Source organism: Sarcophilus harrisii, chromosome 5 (genome assembly GCF_902635505.1).
Source record: "Sarcophilus harrisii chromosome 5, mSarHar1.11, whole genome shotgun sequence".
Lineage (NCBI taxonomy): Eukaryota > Metazoa > Chordata > Mammalia > Dasyuromorphia > Dasyuridae > Sarcophilus > Sarcophilus harrisii.
In genome coordinates this window covers 276,271,135-276,297,679 of record NC_045430.1, presented here as the reverse complement: position 1 = coordinate 276,297,679, position 26,545 = coordinate 276,271,135, and the positions used below count along the sequence as shown (strand labels likewise).

Sequence of the window (26,545 nt, the reverse complement as noted above, 5' to 3'; positions counted from 1 at the left end):
CTTTATAAAGATTCTTTTTTTTTTTCCCTGAGGCAATTGGGGTTAAGTGACTTGCCCAGGGTCACACAGCCAGGAAGTGTTAAGTGTCTGAGGTCAGATTTGAACTCAGGTCTTCTGTGTCCACTGGCCCTGTAACAATTCTTATATGTCTTCCCATGTTTTTCTGGACTCTTCATTTTTTGCATATAGCACAATAATATTTGGTTGCGTTATTTTGTCCCAATTTGTCCCAGTCTACGACAGATTCTTTGATCATTTTTTTTTTTGCCATCACAGACCATGCGGCCAAGAATATCTGATCCCTCTTGAGCTCTCTCCATCTTTGGCCTCGGAGTCTGCGCCCACGGGTGCCCTAGCTAAGGCAGAGGATGTGCACACGTGTGTATGTTGCATATGTCCCTACATCCTTGTGTGTGCATCCATGTAGCTAAGGGCTTCCATGTAGCACAGGCCCATGGACACGGTCACCGCTCCATGTGTGTGCTGAGGGTCTGCCTTTAGCCACTCCTCTCTGGGCCAGACAGGGCCTCTCCACTGCCTCCCCAGCACGGACTGGCTCCATCCTTGCTGCTTCTGCTAACTCGCTGGGCATGGGATGGAGCCTCAGGGCCGTTCTAAGGGAGTGGGCCCCGTCCTCCCTCTCCAAGCTTCTAGGACTTTGCCCCCTCCTCCCCACTCGGGTTCCCTCCACTGGTCTGCTTGCTCTTCCTTCTCCCCAGTATCCCATCTCCCATCTCTGTGCCCTTCTTTTTGGTCAAAGACACAGTTGGTGACTGACTGTCATCCCCCGTTCCTGCAATGTTTTCCTCTTCTGCTCTTAGTTTCCTTCAAGACTAAGCTCAACTCTCACTTTCTGCAGGGGCTTTTCCCCAGTCCTGTGGCCACTCCCATGGTCTTCTTCTTGGGATGCAGCTTCTGGAGGGCAGGGACCTTGGTTTTGCCCTCTCCATGGCCCCAGCGCCCAAGAAGTGGTTTAATCACATGCCTGATTGACAATATTTTGACAATAGTCCGTTTTACTACTTACCAGTTAAGGGCTGCCTCTTAGCAGTTAAACACATAAACATATTAAACCTAAAAGCAATAAATAAGTAGGTTTGCACTTTAGAGTTTTCTTGCTGGCTTCTCCTAGGTTAAGTTCTCGATCAATGAGGGCACGGTTCTGGCCGACTTACTGGCGCTGCAGCTGCACAAAGTGGAAGACGAAGTCCAAAGCATCGTGGACAAAGCCGTGAAGGAGCTGGGGACTGAAAAGGTAAAGTCCTCTGGCTTTGCTCCACAGGTGGCTGCTGATGCTCGTTTCTGTGCAAAGGAAAACGCCTGCTCAGGGACAGGCTTCTGGGACGGGGTAGAAAATGCCAGGTAGAAAATCCTGGTGCTTTCAGCTAAATTGTGCCATAGTCATAGAGCCCTGGGTCCAGAATCAGGAAGACCTGAGTTCAAATTTAGCCTCAGACTCTGGGCAAGTCACTTCATGCTCTGCCTCAGTCTCCCCATCTGTAAAATGAGCTGGAGAAGGAAATGGCTAAGCACTCCAGTGTCCTTGCCAAGAAAATCCCAAATGAGGCCATGAAACTGAGACCTAGAAACGGCTTCACAGACTTTCCCCAAAGTTACATGGATGGTAAGCAACAGATAGAGGATCATAGTGTTGTAGGATCCTAGGCCTAGGACTGGAAGGGACCTCTCACCCACTTCCCCATTTCATGGATGAGGAAACTGAGACCTAGAAACACAAACAATCAGACATGACTCAAAAGACAGAACAACTTGGAGTTATCTTGTGACAAGTTACTTAAGCTCTCTGAGCCTTAGTTTCTTCATTTGTAAAACAGGTATAATCTGTGCACCACTGACCTGGCTCTTAAAAACAAAAGACTTTTCATAAGTTTTAAAGAAGCAAAGTTTGTCCCAACTCCGCGAGTCAAAGTCTGCTCTTGGTCTCTGCCGGAACTCAGTGGCTTCTTCATACCTCAGTATCATGATCTATGAAATGGGAACAATCATCTCTAACCTGGAAATTCTTTGGAATTTTTTGCATTTATAAATTTGAAATTTATAAAAATGCTTTTATGGGTAAGTATTTTATATGATACTAAAGCATCTCCTTCTTCTTGTTTCCGGACAGATCCTTACGGAAATCAGCCACACCTGGGCCATGATGGAGTTTTCCTACGAAGACCACTACCGGACGGGCATCCCTTTACTCAAGTCCGACGAGCAACTTTTTGAGACTCTGGAGCACAATCAAGTAAGCCTCCTTTCCCTCTTTCTGAAAGGAAGCAGTCTCCTTTTTGAAATGGAGACGTGAGAATCTTTCGGGCTCCAGGACTGAAGCGGAACTCGGGCTCTTCTCCTCCGGAGTTCGGGGAACGTTCCTGGTCCCGAGTCGGGACGATCTCATATTTTTCCACCAGCTGCAGAGCCACACGGCCCTATTTCCCTCTGCCACGTTTACACGAGGGAGAGATTTACTTGCATTGTTCATTACAGCAAGAGATTTTTAAATGGGTGCTGAGTGACTCGCACTTAATTATAATCTCGTTTGTCGCTTTTAATGCCGTGGCCTCCTTTTAGGTTCAGCTGCAGACGATCCTGCAGAGCAAGTACGTGGAATACTTCGTCGAGCAGGCCTCGGGTTGGCAGAAGACGCTCAATGCGGCTGACACCGTCGTCTTCCTGTGGATGGAGGTGCAGCGGACCTGGTCCCACCTGGAGAGCATCTTCATCGGCTCCGAGGACATCCGGGTCCAGCTGGATGAGGATGCACGGAGATTTGACGGCATTGACGCGGACTTTAAGGTGGCGTGAGGATTTGTCGGAGGTTTTCAGGGGATGAGAGCAGGGCTGAGGAGTCGAGGGGACTCATCCCTAACCCAAAGAGGGCCAAAGGGACCTCTTACCCACTTCCCCATTTCATGGATGAGGAAACTGAGACCCAGAACCAGCTTGACAGACTTCCCCCAAGTTATATGGGTGGTAAGCAACAGACACAGGACCGTAGTGTTGTGGGATCCCAGCCCCAGCCCTGGAAGGGACCGCTCGCCCACTTCCCCATTAAATGCTTAGGAGAGCGGTGATTTCTGCCAGTCGACATGTGCTAGTTAAATACCAGCTTGTGTCGAGCACTGGGGATACAGGGACAGAAATGAAGCCATCCCGGTCCCCGAGGAGCTTGGCTCTGTCACAGGAGCTGCCGCGGAGGGTGGGCATCCAGGGGGTGCGGCGGGCAGAGGGCCAGGCCGCAGGTGGGAAGACCTGAATTTGGTGTGATCCTGGGCAAGTCACTTAACCCCATGTCTCTCAGTTTCTTCATCTATAAAATGAGCTGGAGAAGGAAATAGTGAACTGCTCCAGCATCCCTGCCAAGAGACCCCCGAGAAGGAATCCCAAAGGGTCCAACGTGACTGAACAATGAATGAGATAGACCCAAGTGACATTTGGGGGGCTTCATGTACTGGGGGCACTAGGGAAGGCAGAAGGTGGGGGGGGGGGCTGGAGCCATGGGATGCAGTTGGCAGGAAGCGGGCGCTGGGCTTGGGAAAATCTGAATGTTGGTGTCTGACTTGTCTCCTTCTATGCAGGAATTAATGTTTGACACAGCAAAGATTAAGAATGTCTTGGAAGCCACGGGCCGGCCCTATCTCTATGAAAAGCTGAAGGATTTGCAAGCCAGGTTAGACTGGGTGGGCAACATGGCGACAGTCACTGATGCACTTGTGGCTTAAGGTGTGAAAACCCCTCCCTGTGTCCGGGGCCGCGCCTCCCATCCGTACTTGACAAGCTCCGGCCCTCTGAGCCAAGCTCACCGCAGCCATCCTCCTCCGAGCTTTGCAGAGGGCTTTGCCCCTTGTCACCCTCACAGCGGAAGCCCTCTTGTTATTCCCATTTTACAGAGGAGGAAGTTGAGCCATAGGAAGCTCACACAGTAATCAGTGTGTGAGCCCAAGTTTAAATCCAGCTGGCCCTCCGGGATCTGTGCCCCAAAGCTTCCCACCTTTTACAGGTGGGGAAACTGAGGCTGGCTGGCCTTGGTTATGCTTCTCTGTGTTGGAGGCAGGATTCAAACCTGGTCTCGGGGCCTCTTCCTGGCTCCAAGCCAGCCTCCCGGCCTCTCCAAGGGGCAGAGAACTGAAGGAAATCAGAAAAAGCCTCCAAAAGTCCTCAGCGGAGGGCGGGGGGCGACTTCTATGGCAGTAAAGTGAGCCGTCGGCATCCTGGCTGGAACCACAGGTGCAAAGCTTGTTTCCCCCCCGAGAGCCGCTTCGTGCCAGGGCTCCCCGGCCTCGTCCACGGGAACAGCTCGGTACATGTTGAATAGAATCAAACTCGAGGCAGAACATAATATGGATCAATTCTCAACCGAAGAAACCTTCAGAGCTGAAACAGAGTTTCATTAAAGGGGGAGGCCGGGAGGAGGCTTCTGCAGGAGGCAATTGTTTCTGATTCACTTCCATGGAAATCAGGGCCGGCCCAGAAGCGCTAGATGGAAGTGACAGAAAGGGAAACGACAGGGGCTGGTGCCAGGGAGCGGGCTTCAGGAAGAAGAGTCTAAAGGCCACCGGAGGCAGGAGGGGAGGGCTGCTCCCTGGCAGCAGTTGCTTAACGTGCCGGTGCTCATTGTGGGCCAGGCAGGGAGAGCCATTGGCGGGATCCGGGTCTCGGTCCGGGTCGCCCCAGACGGCCCCTGTCTGCTCAGAGACTCTGCCTCCATTTCTGCTCCTAGTACAGGGTTGAGGAGATGGGTGACGAGGGCGGGGGAAGGAGACCATCTGGAGCCTGATTCTGGGTCCCCCCTTGGGGCAGGTCCCCACTCAGGGCAGGTCCCCCTCAGGGCAGCTGCACATTACTCTTAGCCTGCCTGGAGTCAGAGCCACGGCTCGAGGATCGAGTCCAGCTTTCTGGCTCTCCCACCATGACGCTGCACTGGATTGTAGTAATATGATTAAGTCTCGTTTCAGTAACAACAGCAATGAGGTATAGCATGTCAAAGTAGATAAAAGGGCCGGCCCCAGAGTCAGGAAAACTCGGATCCAAGAGCCGATTGTTAAACTTAGTGTGAGCATTTACACCTGGGAAACTGGCAAATGCTTCAAGTCAAAGTTCAATTAATTTTGTGGATTCTATGGCTCAAGAACATGATGGAGAAAGTAATGATGGAGATTAAGCTTTGGAAGTACATTGTATGTCCTTTTTTTGGGAGAGCTGGTTGTTAAATATTTATTAGCACGCCCCTGCCCATGCTCCAGTCCTCCGTTTGACACAGACCAACGGTGGGGTCTCAGGCTGTGACCAAGCTGTTCCCTAAGACAAGTGGGCATCCATCGGCTCCTTTGTCCCCTTGGAGAGACCTGAGCCGTCTAGGTTCTAAGAAGCTGCTGGGAGAGATCTGGGAGTCCTCCCTCTGCGGGCTCAGAAAGAATGGCCCTAGATTTAAAAATAGCCCCATGGCCCGGACTCACGCTACCATTTCCCTTCTGTTTTTCAGGCTTGTTCTTTGTGAAAAAGCTCTCGCTGAGTACCTGGAGACCAAGCGTCTGGCTTTTCCTCGGTTCTACTTTGTCTCTTCTGCTCATTTGCTTGATATTCTCTCCAACGGGAACCAGCCACGGCGGGTAACGTCCCCCTTCCCCCCCGGGACTGCTGCCCCCAAAGGCACAGAATCCATGGATCATCATCCAGAGGCAGCATGGGAAGGGGTGGGGGGGAGTTGGGGAGCGCTCGGGTCCTGCCCCCAGGCTTCCTAGATGGCGACTCCGGACCAGTCACTTTGCTGCTCTTTGCAGAACCGTTTTCCAAGAAACCTCTGAGATCCCAGCCCAAACCCTTCATTCTATACACCAGGAAACTGTGCGACCTTTCCAAGGTCACTTGGTAAGATAGGAGAGTTGGGACTCAGCTCAGGCCAAATGTTCCCTCTGAGCCAGGTGCTCTCTCCGTCGGTCACACGACCTGCCCCCAGTTCTGTCAGTCAGCAGTTAATAAGCACCGACTGTGTGGGCTCTGGGCTAGGAGCTGGCAGGCCGGGAGGAGGAGGACTGAAAGCATCGCTTCCTGCGGGAACCTCTGTTAGCAAGAAACAACACGGCGCAGATAAGTAAATACAGCAGACACACAGGTACACGTCTACACACATACAATTATACACACACATATGTACTTGTCTGTACACATGTCTGCACTGTCACACACATGTACATATCTACACATGTGTCTATACCATTATATATACAATATGTACATGTCTATACACACAGGTGTCTGTACAGTTAAATATACACTGTACATGTCTATACCTGTGTCTATAGAGTTATACCCACATATGTATATATCTGTATTTCTTTGATTTTTCTTTAGTCATATCTGATTCCTCATGACCCCTTTGGGGGATAATGGATCAGTTTGCCGTTTTCTTCTCCAGTCCATTTTATAGATAAGGAAACTGAGATGAACAGGGTTAAGTGAAGTCACCCGGCTAGTAGGTGGCTGTGGCTAGATTTGAACTCGTGTAGATGAGCCAGGTGCTCTGCGCATCTGGCGAACTGGTAAGGTCTGATACTGGATTTGAATTCAGGTCTTCCTGTGATTCCATTTTATAGATGATGAAACTGAGACCCAAGAAGGTCACAAGTTTCTAAGACCCCAGGAGGGTCCTTCACGACTTGTGATTCGGTCTCCACATTTCTAGAGCACGAGAAGAGGGATACCACAGGAAGAAGTCTGCTCCTCGCATGGAGAGCCTTCTGCCCCTCGCTAGCTGGGAGGGGCATTTTTAATATGAAGATTAATGTGATTTTCCAAAATCTGATTGAATCCAACCTCCATTTGCTGTGTATGTGTAAGGCAGCACGTGCCTTATTGTGCTGGAGAGAAGTCAAGAACCAGTGTCTGCCCTCGAGGAGCTTACGTTGCCCTGCAGGAACAATGTGTGCATGAGGAAGTCTGTGCGAAATACAACTGAATTAGAGGGGAGCGATTTTGTCAAGGGTGAGGTGGAGGGAATTAGGGAAGCACTGATAGCCGGGAGAATCAAAGAAAAGGGGAATCCTCTAGGAGGTATTTGAGCTGGGATTTGAAAGAAACTAAGGATTCTAAGAGCTAAATGAGAGTCGTGTTAGGGGTCAGGAATGGCCTGTACAAAGGCATAGAGGTGGTAAATGGATTGTAGTGCACAGGGCCAGTAGGGCTAGAATGTCCAGTAGAAGAGAGGAATAATGGGAGATCCCTCTGAAAAAGTAGTTTGGAGCTGGATTGTGAAGGTCTTAGAGCACCCAGAAGAGATTTTTTATTCTATCCTAGAGTCTCTAGAGCGCTACAGTAGCTTCTTGAGCAGGTGAGTAATATAATCAGCATGGTGCTTTACAAGGATTAATTTGGGGGGGGGTTGCAGATTGTGAGGTGCAGGAGGGAGAAGAGCCAGTTTTGATTCCGAAATTAAGAACCTGAGTCACTGGAAGGACTCGGCAAAAACACGGAAATTGAACTCATCTTTGTGGACTTTTGCCCCATCAGAGCATCCTTTCTGTCCTTTTTCAGCCCCCGGCCACTTGGATGGTGGATGGTTGAGCCGTATTTCCGGGCTAGGATGATAGTTAGAATATATGGAGTTGGAGGGAAGGGGGGGTCAGCCCTGAAGATGTAATTGGTGGAGGCGTGTTAATTACACTTCCTTTCCCCCCTGTTTTCTGCGAGAGCAGATGGGGGTGACGGAGCAGATTGCTGAGGACTCGCGTCTCTGAAATGCTGATTTCCCCAGATGTAGATAGCTCACTGCCCTGTCCACAGGTAGACAAAAGCCGCGGGTCCCGGAGGCCAGCTGGTCGGGAGATGGATGCTCCAAGCACTTGGGAGCTCGGGGAATGGGATGTCGTTAGAAAAACAAGCAAACCCATATATTCTTCTGGAAACCTGCTGAACGCTTGATGAAAATAACGGCAACGCTATTCCCCGTCCTGATGAAAGCTTAACCAAGTTCTCCATCTCTTTTTAGCCTCAGTTTCCTTAGCTATAAAATGGGGGTTGGGCTTGATCAGCGTCTATGAACCTGCTTTTTAAATATATTTTCATAATTGTTCTTTGGGTCTTTGGGACCCTATGTATTTTATACATTAAAAATCTTGTGCTGAGAAGGTATCCATAAGCTTCACCCCATTGCCAGAGGGATCCATGATGCTAATAAGGTGATTGTTTTCAGCCGGTTCTCAATGGATGATTATTTGAAATGGGTTGAGGTTCTCTTCTGAACATGTTACATCCTATTTGATGCTGTCGGCTCCTCCTCTGCAGCCCTCCTCAGCTCTGAGCCCTCCCTGCGCGAATAATTTAGAAACTATTAAGAAGTTAGAATTAAGAAAAAGAAGCTACTTTCATGTTAGTGAATAAGAGGAAAAAAAACTTATTAGAGCAGAAAAATCTAAAGGATGGGACAAGGTCCCTTGTTTGTCTCAGTTTCCCCATTTTATAAAGTAGGATAATAATAGCGCCTACTTTCTGTGGTTGTGAGATGATAATTCCAGACTGCTTAACACAGTGCCTGGCACATAGTAAGCACTATATAAGTGCTAGCTATTATTAAGATGAAAATCTTCCAGTTCCCTACTTTCTAGGGGCTGACTGCAGCAAGAATCAGCTGAGTAAGCAAGTCTGGTGAGAGAGCGAAGAGCAATGTCTTCTTGCCGTGACTGAGCTGCTGGCCGTGGTACTAGGACTCTTTGGGGACTCATCGCTCTCGGCCCTCGCCCATATCGACAATCCTTGGTTTGGGTGATGGTTAAAGTCCTATTTATATGGCAGCGTGCCCTGCCCTTTGCACTGCATCATCTACACACCACCGAAAGCCTGAGCTCCCACGGCCACTTCAGTGGGACAATGAATTGCCCGATCATTGGAGAGAGGTTTTTGTGGAAGCCCGGAGGGGGATTATGTTCAGAGATATGGGAGGATGGGATCCCTCAGGCAGAGACCCAGACACAGCAAATCAACTCTAACTTAAAGAAAGTGAGAGTTTTAAATGCTCATCCTTTTCAAACTTAAACAACTTTTACCAGATTTTCTAAAGTGATTTCCTCCCCCTTCTCTGCTCACAGTGAATAGACTAAGAAAAAGACTGAAGCCCCAAGATGGCCTTCCTTTCAAGGGCATTACAACTGGCAGTGTTGATTTGGCATTTTCAGAATAGTCTGGACACATGAGGAAGACTTCTCTTCTTTCTTAGTTTACCCTCCCTCAAAATAATCTCAGCCTCCCAGGTTGGGGATAATGGAAAAAGCTTTGGTGGTAAAGGGGGAGGTGGAGATCGGTCACTTATGTGATCTTGGCCAAATCATTTCCCCTCTCTAAAACAGAATTAAACACTTCTCTATAAATGGAGGAAACTGAAGTAGATATCTGCTAAGATCCCTTGTACTTCTCGAGTTTTGAGTTACTCTTCTCTCCAGGACACAATTTTACATTTCCATGATACTTCTTGTTATTTTTATTTATTCTTTGTGATATTTCAAGAAAAAGTCAGAATGAGGGTTGTCATCTTGGTGGAATAAAATCAAAGGGAGAAGTCTCTCTCCATCTTATGGGGATTAAGTATAAATATCTACTCTCCTGCCCAGATTTAGGATCCAGGAAGAAGGAGGTCCCCAAGAACTGATCTTAGATCTGTATCAAGTTTTGTGAATGGTATCATTTTAGCAGGTTCTCTCACTGCTAAATCATAGAAGTCTTTATGTACAAAAATATAATAGGAAATGTGAGAAAATACCCAGCACTGATGGAGAGTCTCCATCGTTGAGATCGTTAAATAGAGAATAAATAATCTATGTGTGATGATCAACTGTGATGGACTTGGTTCTTTTCAGCAATGAGGTGATTCAAGGCAATCCCAATAGACTTGTGATGGAAAGTACCTTCCACATGCAGAGAGAAAACCATGGAGACTGAATGTGGCTCAAAGCAGAGGATTTTCACCTTTTGTTGTTATTTATTTGCTTGTTTTTATTTCCTTTCTTGTGGTTTTTCCCTTTTGATCTGATGTTTCCTGGGCAGTGTGATAAATATGGAAATATGTTTAGAAGAATTGCATGTATTTAACCTAAAAAAGAGAGAATAAATGATTTAGAGGATTTTGATATTTGTCAGCCTAAAAGTAGAGGGCTAGACTAGCCACTATTGTTGTTGGTTGGTTACACAATGCCACAGGGTCAATGGAAGGCTGGTGGCAAAGCTTAGAAGCAGAGCTGGAGCTAGTATTGAGTTCTGGATGGATTGGGAACTGGAGTGACCTAAAGGTCATCAGTGGGATGTAGCAGATCAGGAAGGGGGAAACAGGCAAGAGCTTACTAAGGGAACCTGTTAACATACTTTCTTCTTACTGCCATTATAGCCAACATTCCCATAATGTTTATGGTAGCAGTACAAGGGAAGGGGTCAAGGGAACTGGGTTCAAATCCTGGCTCTGCCGCTTACAAACTGTGTGACTTAGGGTCATTTCTTTTACCTCTCTGGACTTCAGTTTCTTCAAGGGTAAAAGTAGAGGGATGATCTAGATAATCTCAAAGCCTGCTTCCAGCTCTAAATCTATCCCTTCATCATCCTAACAGCTTTGTGAAGGAGATGGGACAAATGTCTTAAAATACCTATTTTATAGAAGGGAAGGGAAACCTGAGATTAGATAATCATTTTCAACTTTTGTTGATTCTTAAAAGGATTCAACTGACCTGAAAAAATGACATCATTTCAACAAACTTTTATTAAGTAGTAAGTGTTGGGGTCCAATCCATCAATAACCAAATGCTTATTATATGCTAGACCCTCAGGACACTAATAAGTGAAGTAGTTTCTACCTAAAGGGAGCTTCCATTCTTAAAAGAGAGAGGAACAAGTATATAATATGTGTGTATATATATATATATATATATATATATATATATATATATCCCTAAAAGATGGTTTAAGGTTTCATAGCTGAGACCCAAATTCCTCTCCTCTTTCTTCTCTGTCTCTGAATAAATATAAAATATTATATATGTATATTTCATTTAAGAAATATAGGATATTATATATATATATATATATATTTAGAGAAAGAGAGACAGACAGACAGAGACACAGAGACAGAGAGAGAGAAAATAAGTGGTACATAATGCAGCTGGGGAAGGGTCAGGAATCTTCATGAAGAAGCTGGCCTCTGAGCTGAGATTTGAAGGAAACTTGAGAATCTTAAGAATTGGAGTTGAGGAGGGAATGTTTCAGGTATGGAGGTGGAGTTTCATGGATAAGAAACAATAAGACCAAGAATTGGACCATAGAAGGGGAAGGAGAGAAAAAATGTATACCACATCTGGAAAGATAGTAAGGACAATGAAGGCCACACCAAGGAGTGTATATTTGATATTAAAGGGGAGAAGGAGCACAAGAATGACACAGTTGGGTCAGAACTTTCAGAAAGCTCCTTTGGCAGTTGTGTGGAACATGTTTTAGAGTAAGTGAGACTGGAGCCAAAGACAAAAATGTCCCAATCCTTTCTTCCCAGGGGCTTGCTGATAACTGGGACATAGGATTATAGATGAAGAGCTAGAAGACACTCTTTGGCCTCTGAGGTCTCTTCTAGTTCTGAATCACTGATCCTACAGATGCCTCATTTTACAGATAAGACAACTCAGGCCACAAGAGATGGAAAGTGACTTGCCTGAGGTCATATTAATGAAACGGTATTTGAATCCAGATTCTCTGGCTCAAAATTCTGTTTTCTTTCTGAGGCATCATATTTATTCTGGTTTGTTTTAATAAATCATTTTTTAAAAATGCAGTTAGCTCCCTCTCCCCCTTCCCCTGTTATTCTAGAATACTAGAGTCTTTTGTAAAAATAAATAAAAATTGCCTTCTTCTGTCTCTTTGCTTTGTTCCAGGTCACAAGACACTTGACCAAACTCTTTGACAGCATTGCAGATCTGCAGTTTGAAGATAGCCAGCAGCTAGTGGCCAGCCGAGCTATTGGGATGTACAGCAAGGAGAATGAGCATGTCCCTCTCCATACTGCATGTGAATGCATAGGCCATGTAAGCAAAGATTCATGAGTTGTTCTAGAGGGAATGCTGCCTTCAGATTCCCAGAGGTTGAAATAGAAAAAGCTATTGAGGCAATGGAACTGGAGAAGGGTTGTAAGTCACAGAGCCTAGATGCAAAGTAAAGTTCCCACTTATGTAAGTATTATTTTAATTTATTCACCCCCATTAATCTTGGGTTAAGGATTTCTAAATTTATTTGTCCTCTTTGTTGTTGTTTTATGTAAAGATAAAAGTAGGGATCAGATCTGTGAATTCATTCACATCTCTATGTGAATTCCAAGCAAGGAAACTCTCTCTACTAATACAGGTTGATACCTTCTCTACAATTTATAGAGGTTGTCTAGAAATTAAATGATGTATGAGAGGCAAAATCTGAAATTATTGATTGTTTCTATGACTTGTTCTTTGACCTGTTCATTTTGGGGGATTAGATTATTTGGTTAATTTAGTTAATTAATTTTAGTTAGTTAACTTTTGATCTCTACTTCTATAACTTTATTGGATGTAATTTTATTTTGCATTATAATCTTAAAAGTGCATTTATTATTTCTGCATTAGGTTAGGAGATTTTTTGCTCTAGTATATGGTCAATTTTTATGAAGATGCCATTTATAGCTGAGAAAAAAAATTATACTCCTTTCTATTTCCATTCAGTTTTCTCCAGAGGTCTCTCATATCTAATATACTGTTCATATTCTTAATTAATTTATTTATTTTATGGTTAGATTTATCTAGCTTTGAAAGGGATAAGTTGGATTCCCCCACAAGTCTATTTAATTGTCTATTTCTTCCTCTAACTCAATTAATTTTGCCTCTAAGAATTTAAGTACTATACAATTTGAAGCATACATATTATTTCATTATCCATGGTGTTTTTTGCAAGATGTAGTTTCCTTGCTCATATCCCATTTGCTTCTTCTTTATCATTTCTTCCTTCCATGCCTCATTTTATGAGATAATTACTCCTTTTTATCTCTCCCTACATTTTTGTCTTTCTAGAATCACTTCATCATACACATCAGCCCAAGTCTTTCCTTCAAATTACTCAAGTAATGATGACAGTCATAAGAGTGCTGGCATTATACATTATCACATACAAGAATGAAGCAATTTGACCTTATTAAGGTCTTTAATGCATACATTATATTTCTCCTGGTTCCATATCAAATTTTCCATTCAGTTCTGGTGGTTTTGTCACAAATACCTGAAAGATTTTCAGTTTATTAAATGTCCGTTTTTTTTACTCAGGATTACTAAACTTTGTAGGGTAAGTTACCCTTGGTCAAAAACCCAGTTCTTTTGCTACAAAATATAGTGCTCCAAGATCTATGGTTTTTCAATGCAATTGCTTCTAGGACTTGTATATTCCTTATTGTAATATTTAAATTGTTTTCTTCTTGTTGCTGGAAATATTTTCTCCTAAACCTGGGAGCTTTGAAACGTGACTATAACATCCTTATAAGTTTTCCTCCTCGGATCTTTCGGGTGGCAATCAATGGTTTTTTTTTTTCCTATTTCTGCTTTGCCTTCTTGTTCTAGAATTTCAGGCAATTCTACCTGATAATTTCTTTGTTTTGTTTTGGTTTTGTTTCTTTGTTTTTTACTAGTGTTTTAGTTGATTCTTTGGTATTCTCTAAGAATACATCATATCAGAGAGTGATAATTTGGTTTCTTCAATTACCTACTCTAATTACTTTAATCTCTTTTTCTTCTCTTATGGTCAAAGCCAATATCTCTAATATAATATTAAATAGTAATGGTGATATTGGGCAACCTGGTTTCACTCCTGATTTTATTGGGAATAGTTCTGGTTTGTCCTTGTTATATATGATGCTTGCTGATGGTTTTAAATAGATGCTCTGGTCATTTTAAGGAAAATTTATTCCTATACTCTCTAGTGTTTTTAATAGGAATAAGTGTTGGATTTTCTCAAATGGTTTTGAGAACCTATTGAGATGATCATATAATTTTTGTGAGTTTGATTATTGATATAGTCAATTATGCTAATAATTTTCCTAATGTTGAACCAGCCCTGCATTCTTGACATAAATCCTATTTGGCCGTAGTGTATTATCCTGGGCATGACTTTTTATCATCTATATTTTTTAAGATCTTTGCATCAATATTCATTAGGGAAACTGGTCTATAATTTTCTCTGTTTTCACCCTACCTGGTTTAGATATCAGCACCATATCTTCTGTGTCATAAAAGGAATTTGGTAGGAGTCCTTCTTTCCCTGTTTTTTCAAGTAGTTTATATAGTATTGGAATTAATTGTTTTTTAAATGTTTGGTAGGATTCACATATAAATCTGTCTGGCTCCCTAAGAAAAAGGGAGTTGAGTAAATAGCTTGTTTTATTGCTTTTTTCTAAAATGGGACTATTTAAATAATTTATTTCCTCTTCTGTTATCCTAGGCAATCTATATTTTTGTGAATATTCCTCCATTTCACTAAGATTATCAAAGTTATTGACATATAGTTGGGCAAAATAACTCCTAATTATTGCTCTAATTTTCTCTTAACTGGTGGAAAGTTTTCCCTTTTCATTTTTGAGATTAACAATTTGATTTTCTTCTTTCCTTTTTCTAATCAAATTAACTAAAGGTTTATCTATTTTGTTGTTATTTTGTTTCATAAAACCAAGCCTTAGTTTTATTAATTAAATAGTTTTAGTTTCAATTTTATTAATCTTCCCTTTTATTTTCAGAATTTCAAAGTTGGTATATGATTGGAGATTTTTAATTTGTCTTTTTTTTAGCTTTTTTAGTGATAACCCCAATTCATTGATCTTCTCTTTCTCTGCTTAATGCAAGTAAGCACCTAGAGATATAAAATTTCCCCTAATAACTGCTTTGGCTGCATTCCACAAATTCTGATATGTTGTCTCATTATTGTCATTCTCTTGGATGAAGTTGTTGATTGCATCTATGATTTGTTGTTTCACTCATTCATTCTTTAGGATTAGATTATTTAGTTTCCCATTAATTTTTGGTCTGTTTTCCACTGGTCTTTTAATTGCATGTAATTTTTATTGCATCATCTGAAAAAATGCATTTACTATTTCTGCCTTTTTGCATTTGATTTTGAGGTTTTTATGCTCTAATACATGATCATTTTTATATACGCTTCATGAACTGCTGAGAAAAAAATAACCTCCTTTCTGTTTCCATTCAATTTTCTCCAGAGATCTATTATACCTAACTTTTTCTAATATTCTGTTACCTCAAATTCTATCTTATTTACTTTGTGGTTTGATTTATCTATTTCTGAGAGAGCAAGATTGAGATTCCCTTTCTGGTATAGTTGTGTTGTCTATTTCTTCTTGCAGCTCTCTTAACTTCTCTAGGAATTTGGAAGCTATATCCAAATTTGGTGCATATATGTTTAGTATTGATATTGCTTCTTTATCTATGGTACTCTTTAGCAAGATATAATTTCCTTCCTTATCTCTTTTAATTAGATCTATCTTTGCTTTTACTTGATCTGAGATTAGGATTGCTACCCCTGATTTTTTAACTTCATCTGAAGCATGATAGATTTTGCTCCAGCCCTTTACCTTCATCTGTATGTATCACTATGCTTTAAATGTGTTTTTTTTAATAAATAACATATTGTAGAGTTCTGGCTTTTAATCCAGTCTGCTATCCACTTCCGTTTTATGGGAGAGTTCATCCCATTCACATTCACAGTTAAAATAACTGATTCTGTATATCCTGCCATCTTATTTACCCTAAGTTAGGCTTTTATATTGTTCCCCCTTCGCTATTCCCCAGTATTTTGCTTCTGATCACCACCGGCCTCCAACAGCCCTCTTCCTTTAAAGCCCCTCCTCCTTTCTTATACTTTCCCCCTTCTAGTTCTCTTTTCCCTTTTATTAGCTTTCCCATTTCTTTTTCCCTTTCCCCTCCTACTTTCATAAAGTGAGACAAGTTTCTCTGTGAAACCAAATATGTCTGATATCTCACTTTGAGCCAAATCCCATAAGATTCATACAATGCTCATTCCCCTTCCTTCTTTCCCTCAGTTATAATAGGTTTTCTTTGCCTTTTTATGAGATGAGAAATAATTTCCTTATTTTCCTCCTTTTTCCAGTACAATCATCTTTCCACGAAACTCTAGTTTCTTTTTCATATTATACCCATAACAGAAATATAGTTCTCAAGTTTTCCTTTTTACCTTTTTATGCTTCTCTTGAGTTCTGTGTTTGGAGATCAGTTTTTTTGTTCAGCTCTGGTCTTTTCATAAGAAATAAATGAAAATCACCTGTGTCATCAATTGTCCATTTTCTACCCTGAAAGATAATGCTCATTTTAGCTGGATATCTTATCCTTGGCTGTAATCCAAACTTCTTGGCCTTTTGGAATATCAGATTCCAGGCCCTTCAGTCCTTTAAGGTTCAAGCTGGTAGGTGCTGAGCAATGCTGATTATGGTTCCTTGATATTTAAATTGTTTCTTTCTGGCTGCTTGCAATATTTTTTCCTTGGTGCAATAGTCTGAAATTTAGCCATGACATTCCTTGGAGTTTTCATTTGGGGTTCTCTTTCAGTAGGTGATTGATGAATTCTTTCAATGGCTATTTTATCTTTTGATTCTAAGACATCAGGGAAATTTTCCTTTGTGATTTCCTGAAGGATAAGTTCTAGGTTTTTTTTCCCCCCATAATGGCTTTTAGGAAGTCCAGTAATCTTTAGATTATCTCTCCTAGATCTATTTTCCAGGTCAGTTGTTTTTCTTAGGAGATATTTTGTTTTCTTGTATTTTTTTTTCTTTTTTTTGGTTTTGTTTGACTGATTTTTGAAGCCCTATTGAGTCATTCATTTCCATTTGTTCAATTCTTTTGGTGTATTGTTTTCTTCAGTTACCTTTTGTATTTGGGCAGTTGAATTGTTTTGTTCATTGCCTTTTTTTCCATTTCAGTTTTTTTCAACAAATTGGTATATTTTTCATATCTATTTTATAAAATGTTATATGCTTTTCCCATTTCATCAAATCTATTTTGTTGGGAGATATGTGGTTTTCCCCAAATCTATTTTGACAGGAATTGTGTGCTTTTCCCATTTTATTAAATCTATTTTTAAGGAGTGTTCTTCAGATAATTTCTGTTTTTCCTTTTCCATACTCTCTTGCAAAGATCTCATTTCCTTCTCCCATTTTTCTTTTAACATCTTTTAAGATCCTTTTTGAAATCTTCCAAGAAAGCCGTGTGAAATGGGGACCAGTTCATAATCCCCTTTGGGGCTTCATCTGGAGTTGATTTACCTTTAGGAACTTTGGGAGTTGAGGTCTATTCTTCTCTCTCTTCATGAAAGCTGTCTATGATGAGAGTTTTTTTTTTTTGTTTTGTTTTTTGTTTTTTGCTATTTTTTAAAATGTTGATGTTTGCTCTTAATGCAAAGAAGCAACAGCTGCTTTGATTTGCCCTGGGGCAATTCTGATTGCTTTCCAGTGCTGAGTAATTGCAGCCAGGTCCCACATTCTTCCAAGGCTCAGCAGTTTACAATTTGCCATTTGTAGCAAATCTGCCAAATCACCTGCTTGTACCCAGGACAGGGTAGCCTAAGAGGCTCACAAAAGATGGACACAAACACTCTGGCTCCCTGTGCTGCAGTCTGGGCTCAGCAGACTATCCCCATGTTCTGAAATTCTTCCAAGTTTTCCCCCTGGGAAATGTCGTACTCCAGATATTTGTGGGTTCTTTGATTCCAAAACCAGTTTAGAGGCTTAATCTGCTGTTAGTTTGAGAGAAAGTGAGATAAAGTCATAGAAAGCTGTGTCTGCTTTCTGCCATCTTGCCCCCCCTCCCGATAACTTTTTTATAATATTGTATGTAGATTATTTTTAATCATAACTTTCAGCATAATCAGTAGCTGAATCTACTCTAGATTGCTTATTTTTCTAATTAGATGTTTCACATTATTTTTTATTTTTTCATTCTTTAAATTTTGTTTTATTCTTTCTTCATGTCTTATAATAACATCTTTAACTTTCCCTTTTCTGATCCTAGTTTTCAAACTGATTAGTTTTCTTTTCACAATTTTCTTGATTTTCTTGAACTGCTCTTATTTTTTTCTAATTAATTTAATTGCTTCCTCTTATTTGATTTTTAAATTCTTCCAAGGTTTCTTTTTGGACTTTGGCCCATTTGACATTTCTCATTAAAAAAGGAGTGACTTTTTATAACTGCACTATTTTCTATGTAACTACACATGAACCCCAATTTTTTCCATTTCCACAGTAGCTATCTATGGTTATATTGCTTCTCCTTTGATTATTCATTTTTATTTTATTTTCAGCAGTTATTATTATAATCAAGTTCTAGTCCCGAGGTATAGGGAATATGATGCCCCAAGCCTCGGATTCTTCTTATTCTAGCTCAGTCCCAGGGCCCAGGTTCCTTTCTACCCCAGAACTGAAACCAGGTATTCTGCTCTCCTGCAAAAACTGATAGCCAGCTGGATATCTGCCCTTCTTCTACCACCTCACCAGGTGTATGCTTACTCCTTCCCCAAAACTGCAACCCAGCGCCGGTTCTGGGTCAGGTCAGTACAGCTGCACTTGGCATCCCTCAACAGTGGAAGGTCCTTCAATATTCTCCTACTCAGTTGTCTGACTCCTACCTGGTAAAGTGAAAATTCCTGAGGCTGAGGCTGCCTTCAAACCCAGGAGCCTCAAGAGTTGGTTGTTTTTTGATTCAGGCAAATACCTGGAAATATTTGCACTTCACTCAGAATCTCTCTCAGGAGTTTGAGTTTTTCCTGAGGTCTTCTCAAGTTGTCTTAGGAAGACAACCGCTTTACTCCCTCTCCTGTTTATTTCTGCTGCTCTACATTCACTCTGAAGCAATGTTCTGAGGTTTGTTTATTTGTTTTGTAAGAAATTTGGAGAGCTGAAAGTTTGCTGTTTTGCCAACTTCTCAGAATCCTCTCCCCATCATATTTATAATTATATATTTTTATTTTATATATTACATATATAATATATATATCATATTATGTAATAATATATAATATATATTATATAGTATGTAATGCATATATTATATGATATATAAATATATATTATATATCACATAATATATGTGTTATATAAATATATAAATATAATATATATTTATAATTATTTATATTTATAATTACCATTGTTACGTGTATTTTCCTTCAACTTATTATTTTATACTTTTCTCTCTTTGCTTTTTGCTTTTCTCTTTATAATTAGGAAAAGGATAATGAAAATAAAGGAGTGAGTTTAGCACCAATGCTCTGGGTTCTGGGAAATGTATTTCTATTCCCCTACTTCTCCTTTTTCCTCACCCAGAGTCTGATAAGTTACTCTTTATTCATTTTAAACCTCTCTTTGAAATCTACCCTCTTTTGTTAAAGGGTGATTTGTTTTTGCTTCAGGCTAATATTTCTATTAATTTATCCCCCTCCTGAGTTCCTTCTTTCCACTTGTTCACTTTCCTTCACATTTCTCTGTTGAGTGAAATGTTTTTGTTTTTGTTTTTACTGACCCAGTTCTCTCTGTATGGGAGTATGTTCTTCTATGATTAGATTAGCCTGATGAGAGCAGGGTCCAGATATCTCCTCCCCACTCCCATCTTCCTTGTTTATTTAGTCTTCTGCTTTCACATCTCAATTATATAAAACAAAATTTCTCATTCTTCTTCTCCCTTCCCATACATACAGAGTGTTCCTCTTCCCCTCCCTTTCCATTCTTCTAAAAGATCATCAAGGCATAACAAAACCATTCCCAGACCCTTTGTCTAATTAGATTCCTTCTATAAACTCTGACAATGATAGTTTTAAGAGGGTACATTTTTCACCTCCCCATAAAATGTAAACAAGTTTTTTCTTTCTTTTTCAGTCTCTTATGGTCTCTTATTCTGTTTACTTTTTATGTTTCTTGTGATTCCTATATTTGTATTTTAAAGTGTTTATGCAGTTTGTGTCTTTTCATCAGGATTTCTTAGTCCTATATTTCATTAAAGACCCATTTCCCCCTCTCACACCCAGTTTTACTGGGCAAGCTATTTTTGGTTGTAAATCTATATCTTATGCTTCATGGAATATTGGGCTCTAAGCTTTTTAATTTTTAAAAATAGTGGTTGTTAAAGTTTCTGATCTGATAGTGTTTGCTCAGAACTTTTTAATTACATGTAATATTCTGTCTTAGACATGTAAATTCTGGATTTTTACTATAAAACTCCCTTTCTAATCCTTTCTTCCATAACTTTCATTTCAATTAGTAGTCTTAAAAATGAAAAGGGAGAACTTTCCACCAATGAAGAGGAAATTAGAGAAATAATAAGGAGTTATTTTGCTCAACTTTACGCCAATAAATTTGATGACCTAAGTGAAATGGATGACTACCTCCAAAAATATAGACTTCCCAGACTAACAGAGGAGGAAGTAAATTGCTTGAATAGTCCCATTTCAGAAAAAGAAATAGAACAGGCAATTAAACAACTCCCTAAGAAAAAATCCCCATAACTTTCATTTCTTTTTTGGTTTTTTCACCTACCATACTAGTGATCAATGATATTAAAAATCATTTTTTGTGCTTTTTGAAAATTTTCTTTTCATCTCTTTCAGAAATACTAGTTGTATTTGTGCCCAAGTTGTATTTCTCTTTGAGTCTTTGAAGATATTTTGGAGTCATTCTTTTCTTCTGAGTTTTAATCTTGAGAGCATCCCTATGTTAAGACATGCTCTTTCCACACTAAGTTCTCCTGCCCCTGGCATGTGAGACTCCCATACGTTAGAGGCTTAATGAATATTTGTTGATGTTAAGCCAACTAAATCCAATCAAGTCTAAATAAATTCAACAAGAATTTATTAAATGCTCTCTGCTATAGGCCGGTCACTGTGCTTAAGTATAAAGACAAAAATGTTGTTCTCAAAGAGATTGCCATCTAATGAGTGGAGTAAAGGGAGGTGTAGAAATAATTTTGATACAAGAAAGATGGAAATGACTTGTACAGTGATTGAATTGAGTCTGAAAGAAAGCTAGAGATTCTAGGAGGGAAGGTGAGGAGGAAGAACATTCACCTAGGACACAGAAAAAAGGAAATAGAGTGCTGTGTGTGAGAATGGGCCCGTTGTAGAGTGCATGGAGAAGAGTAAAGTGTAAGAAGAAAAAAGTAGGAAGAGTCAAGTTATGAAAATTTTCAAACTTTGAACAGATTTATATGGGTTCATAGGGCTAATAGGGAACCACTGGAATTTGAGTAGAAAGAGGGATAATGTGGTCAGACCTGAACTTTTGAAAAAGCCATTATAAGATGGACTCCAAAGCACTTTTGGTTTGGAGCAAAAAGCAAGGGGAGAAAGGAAGGGACAATAATATATTGGGAGAGGAGTCATTACCAGCATTATCAGAGACCTGAAGATAGGATGAGGGCAGACTGGGTTTAGGGCATAAAAAGTAAACAAATACAGGTAGAAAATAAGTTCCAAAAATCATTGTTAGGGCTGGAAAGGTAGTTGGTTCCAGCTGAACATCATGGCCAGAATTTGTATTTTATTTGATAGTGAATAGAGAGTAGCTACAGGTTTTTAAGTGGGGGAATAATTTGAGAAGAATGGTATAATGGAAAGATAACGGAGGTAGTAGTTTTGAGGATAAATTTAAAAAGATAAACAAGAGGCAGGATTACCAAGAATAAAAAGATTACTGTAACTTGAGCAAGAAGAGGTGAAGGAATGTATAATCAATATTAAATTGCTTGCCTTTTCAAGGATTGGGGAGAATTGGGGTGGGGATGGAATTTGGAACTCAAAATTTGCATTATAGATAATTGGGAAATAGTTCATGAAGTAAATAAAAAATATTTTAAAAAATCAGAAGTGAGAACCTGAGCTAGGTTGATTATAGTATGAGTAGAAAGGAAGTGAGATTAATGAGGTAGTATCAACAGGAGTCGACAGATGATCATATTGAAGGTGAGGGGACAAGAAGAGTTTAAGTTTAGCAGGTGAAGGGTTTAAGTGACCAGGATCACAGTATTGCTCTAAACAGAAGTAGGGAAGTTAGGTTCTAAGGGGAGTTATTTCAGAGCTTGATGACTATGAGGGACAAAGGGAATGCCCAGGTAGAGATATGTAGTGAGCAGATAAGAAGTCTGGGATTGGAGGTCTGGGGAAATGGGGGGAGTAGAGCTATAACTTTGGGAGTCATCAGCACTGTTGTAAAAATTGATGCTACGGGAACAGATGTGCTTGGAGCCAGGTTAGGAGCCCAGGTTCCTCCTGACTCCACATTTAATGTACCATTCTGTGCAATACTTAATTGGCTTTCAGTAAAATGTTTTACAGTCTCCTAGGCAGGATTATAGCCTTAGAATGCTGCTTCAGTCCTTTCAGAGCATCTGCGGAATATGCTAGGGCTAGTGTTCTTCAACTACAAGCATTGAGTCAGTAATAAAATGCTTCTCTTTTCAAAAGGTGGAAACATGGCTCCAGCGTCTTGAAGAAACCATGCAGGAAACGGTGCGCTGTTATATCACAGATGCCATAACCGCCTTTGAAGAAAAGCCCAGGGAGCAGTGGATTTTGGACTTCCCAGCCCAAGTTGCACTGACCAGCTCACAGATTTGGTGGACCACAGATGTGGGGATAGCCTTCAGCAGACTGGAAGAAGGATATGAAACGGCCTTAAAGGATTACAATAAAAAACAGGTACGCCCCAGAATCCCTGCAGCCATTTCTAGCTCTTGATTGTCAAGATGGATCCTGGAGCCCCCAAAGTCTCATCCCATGGGAAGCAGGCTCAGGAAGCTCTTGCCAATATGGCCTGGTGACCGACCAGGTAAAGGTCTGTCACTTGAGGACCTGCCAATAGGCTCACCAAGCAAGCCAAAGGGTAAGCATTTCCCTTCCATTTTAAGTCTCAGTGACCATCTACTACATCATAGAGGAGTTGTAATCTTTGACAGTGAAAGGAGTATCGATGCTAAGGAAATGACAGCTCCTCTATTTATTGTTGTATTTCAGTGTCATAAAATTATAGGTCTGCCTTTTTACATACCTACTGTGTGCCAGGGACCTACTGTGTTCTTGGGCTACAGAAATGAAAATTGTTGGTCCTGACTGACTTGGATTGGAGAAAAATTCAGAATTATGCCCAAAAAGTTATCAAAGTGTTTATATCCTTTGACAAAGCAATACATTATTAGTTCTCTTTCCCAAGGTGATCAGAGAAAAAGGGAAAGAATCTGTATGTTCTAATATATTTATAGCAGCTCCCTTTGTAGTGACAAAGAACTGGAAAGTGAGGAAATGCCCCGCAAGTGGCGAAAGGTTAAATAAGTTTGGCTTGGAATACCACTATAAGAAATGCTGAGCAGGCTGATATTAGAAAAAAACATGAAATGACTTACTTGAAAATGATGCGCAATGAAATGAGCAGAACCAAGAGAATGTTGTATGCAGTAACGTAGTGCATATTTATTCAAAGAGTAACTGTGAATTACTAAGCTATTCTGAGCCATCAACTATGAGAAATTTATGAAGGAAAATGCTATCCACCTCCAGAGAAAAAACTGATAAATAGAAGTATGTATTGTATGGTTCCACGTATATATCTATATCAAATGTTGGTCCTCTCAATTTTAGTGTTAGGAAGTAGGGAGACAACTTGGAACTGAAAATATAATCAAATAAATATAAACAAATGTGCTTTGGGCATAGCAGAAATAAGACTTTAATATATTCACGTGAAGCCTGAATTTGATTTCTCTGTTTAATACAATTTTTTTACTTTGGACAAGCTGTGTTGTGTCTCTGAAGCTGTTTTCTCATATGTAATATGAGAATAATAATAGCACTACTCCCACAGGATTATTGTGAAGATCAAGTGGGAAATATAAGTAAAGCAAGTTACAAACCTTAAAGTAGCATAAAAATGCTATGTGGAATTCCTAGGATTAATCTTTTCTCCTGAGAAGGGTTACTCAACTCAAGTTGAACATTGTCCTTCTTTTTTCACCTTCACTATTTCTTCTACCCCCTTAAATCTTTTTCCCATAGTTAACTGGGGCACATGAATCATCTGTCAGAGAGACAGGATACATAGAGCTGGTCAAATGAGTGTATTAAGTAGAATGCTTTCTGTCTATTAGGTCTCTCAGCTAAACACACTGATCACCCTGCTTCTTGGTGAGCTCTCCCCAGGAGACCGGCAGAAGATAATGACCATCTGCACCATCGATGTCCATGCCCGTGATATCGTGGCCAAGCTGGTTTCTCAGAAGGTAATTTTGTGCAAGGGTTTTGGGGTCCAGATGTGTCTCGAGCACATTTCACAGAATACTTGTTCCCATTGAAAACAGTCCAATGATGAGTCAACAAACATCGAGTCAGCCTCCGAGCTCCAAAGACACCTTTGTTTCAAGTGCGAAGACCTTAGCTTCCCTGAGATGTCTGCTATAGTTTTTGGGTTTGCGGAGTTGGGATCATCTGTGGAGTTTTCCTCTTTGGAGCACATTTTTAATATCCTTGATCTCCTTACTCGTGAATGACCAGAGAGAATATCTGGGATCCAAAGAAGCCATCTCATCAGTTGATTTGCTCCTGAGGGTGGTGACTCAATGTCACCTTTGACCTCCATCTTTATAATCCATAGCATTTCAGGGTGCCCATTTGCGCAAAAGCATAGAATGTGAGACCTGGAAAGAACCTCAGAGTCCTTTGAGCCCAAGCTACCCAGGATCATTAATCCCTTCTCTAATAGAACTATTTGCCATCTAGCTTTGGTTAAAGACCCCAACTGAGAGAGCTCACCATCTCCAAAGAATCTTGTTCCATTTTTCTGTAACTCTAATTGTTACAATATTTTCCTGGGGCAGCTGGGTGGTGCAGTGGATAGAGCACCAGCCCTGAAGTCAGGAGGATCTGAGTTCAAATCTCACCTCACACACTTAACACTTCCTACCTCTGTGACTCTGGGCAAGTCACTTAACCCCAATTGCCTCGGGGAAAAAAAAAGAAAGAAAGAAGGAAAAAAGGAAAAAAAAAGAAATTTTCCTTATGTTGAAAACAAACTTCTAAATAATCAGAGGTTGCTAAATGTGTTTAACCACAAAATCCTTTACTTTTTTGCACACACTTGTGATTTTGGGGAAATGGGGGCTCCCAAAGTGGAAACCCTCCCCCAAAGCAAACTAGTGCCTGGGATACTGAGTTCAGTGACTTGCCTGGAGTCATGTATGACTCTGTGTATTGGCTGTAGCCAATAGGAGTCAGAGGCAAGTTTTGACCTCGGATCTTCTTGGCTCCAAGACCGTTCTTTAACCCATTGGGCTTCCCTGCCTCTCTCATTAAGACTCTGATATCAGTATCTTCTCTTTGGCTTGTTTCACTCCTCCTCAGGGCATTTCTTTAAGGAGGACCTCCTCTTAGATTGAGAATAGTCCACTATGGCTGCCTGTGCAGTAAGGAGCCTTTCATACAATTGGAAAAACCAGCACAAGGTCACCTCTTTTCTTGGCTCAATAATTTTGATTTCCTGAGTGAATCTTACTTTTTGAACCTTTCCATTGGATTGATGGACATTTCCCCCCATTTCTCTCCCCAAGTTCCCTTTTTCCTCTCATTTGTTAGAATGGAGAAAGGGATTTAAGTTGGAGGACAAGAAGGTTTGGTCAGTTTTGTGGGCGTTATTTCTGTGTGTGCCTTTATGTTGTGCTTGTCTTTTCAATGAAGACTTCTTCAGGCCCTTATTGAGTGCTTGCTCTCTGCCAAATTCTGGGGAACGAACAGTGGCTGCTCTCTGGTGCTTGCGCTCTATCAGAGGAGAGCACAGGGGAAAAGCCGGACTTTGAAGGAAGAAGCCAGAAGGTCCCATTTCCAGCTCGGGGCCTTTGGCAAGTCCACTGCTCTTGGCCTCTCTTCTCATAACGAGCATCTTGGACTAAGTGATTAAAGCCTCTTCCTACTCTCCATCTATGATGGGATAAACAGTTATAGAATTTGAGTAGGGAGGAAGGAATAATAGGTAGCCAGAGGGAAGACTTTATAAAGGAGGCGGCCCTTGAGCTGGGAGGAAGGAAGAGAATTCTGCAAAATGGAGTTGAGGAGAGAGTACATGGTATTGTTGACTCCTTCAATATGTAACCACTAGGACCTCAAAATCCTTTTCTTCTTTACTATAGCCTAGCCTGGGATCCCTGAGATCATTTTGCAGGGCCTTGGTTTCCTCCTTGGGTGAACTGATGCGACAGTATCTCTGTTGTACACCATCCTTGTCTGGGGCGCTCTCTCCTCATCAGCAATGTCGGAGTGAGTTACGAGTTACAATTTTCGGCTTGAGATTCAGACCATTCGTAGTTCAGGAGCATCTAAACACTGACTGAGCATGCTCCCGATGCCATCTTCTAGATTACTGGTGAAAATTGATAATTATTCTGTGACTGTGACCTTGCCGCCAGCTCGGCTGTGTGGTAGCCTGGGCAGGGTAATTGGGATCACTGCTTTCTCAGTTTGTTCA

The 26,545-nt window shown here is 41.0% G+C and overlaps 1 protein-coding gene across 1 annotated transcript in view; it reads left to right on the top strand.

Annotated features, from left to right (window-relative positions):
• DNAH11 (dynein axonemal heavy chain 11) overlaps positions 1–26,545 on the top strand; it is a 257,321-nt gene that overhangs the window by 80,908 nt on the left and 149,868 nt on the right. Inside the window, exons 24-31 of the mRNA XM_031940270.1 lie at positions 1,133–1,255; positions 2,129–2,251; positions 2,578–2,802; positions 3,585–3,676; positions 5,489–5,615; positions 11,901–12,050; positions 22,504–22,737; positions 24,180–24,311. Coding sequence (XP_031796130.1) covers positions 1,133–1,255; positions 2,129–2,251; positions 2,578–2,802; positions 3,585–3,676; positions 5,489–5,615; positions 11,901–12,050; positions 22,504–22,737; positions 24,180–24,311 — 1,206 coding nt within the window. The remainder of the gene's footprint in view (positions 1–1,132; positions 1,256–2,128; positions 2,252–2,577; positions 2,803–3,584; positions 3,677–5,488; positions 5,616–11,900; positions 12,051–22,503; positions 22,738–24,179; positions 24,312–26,545) is intronic.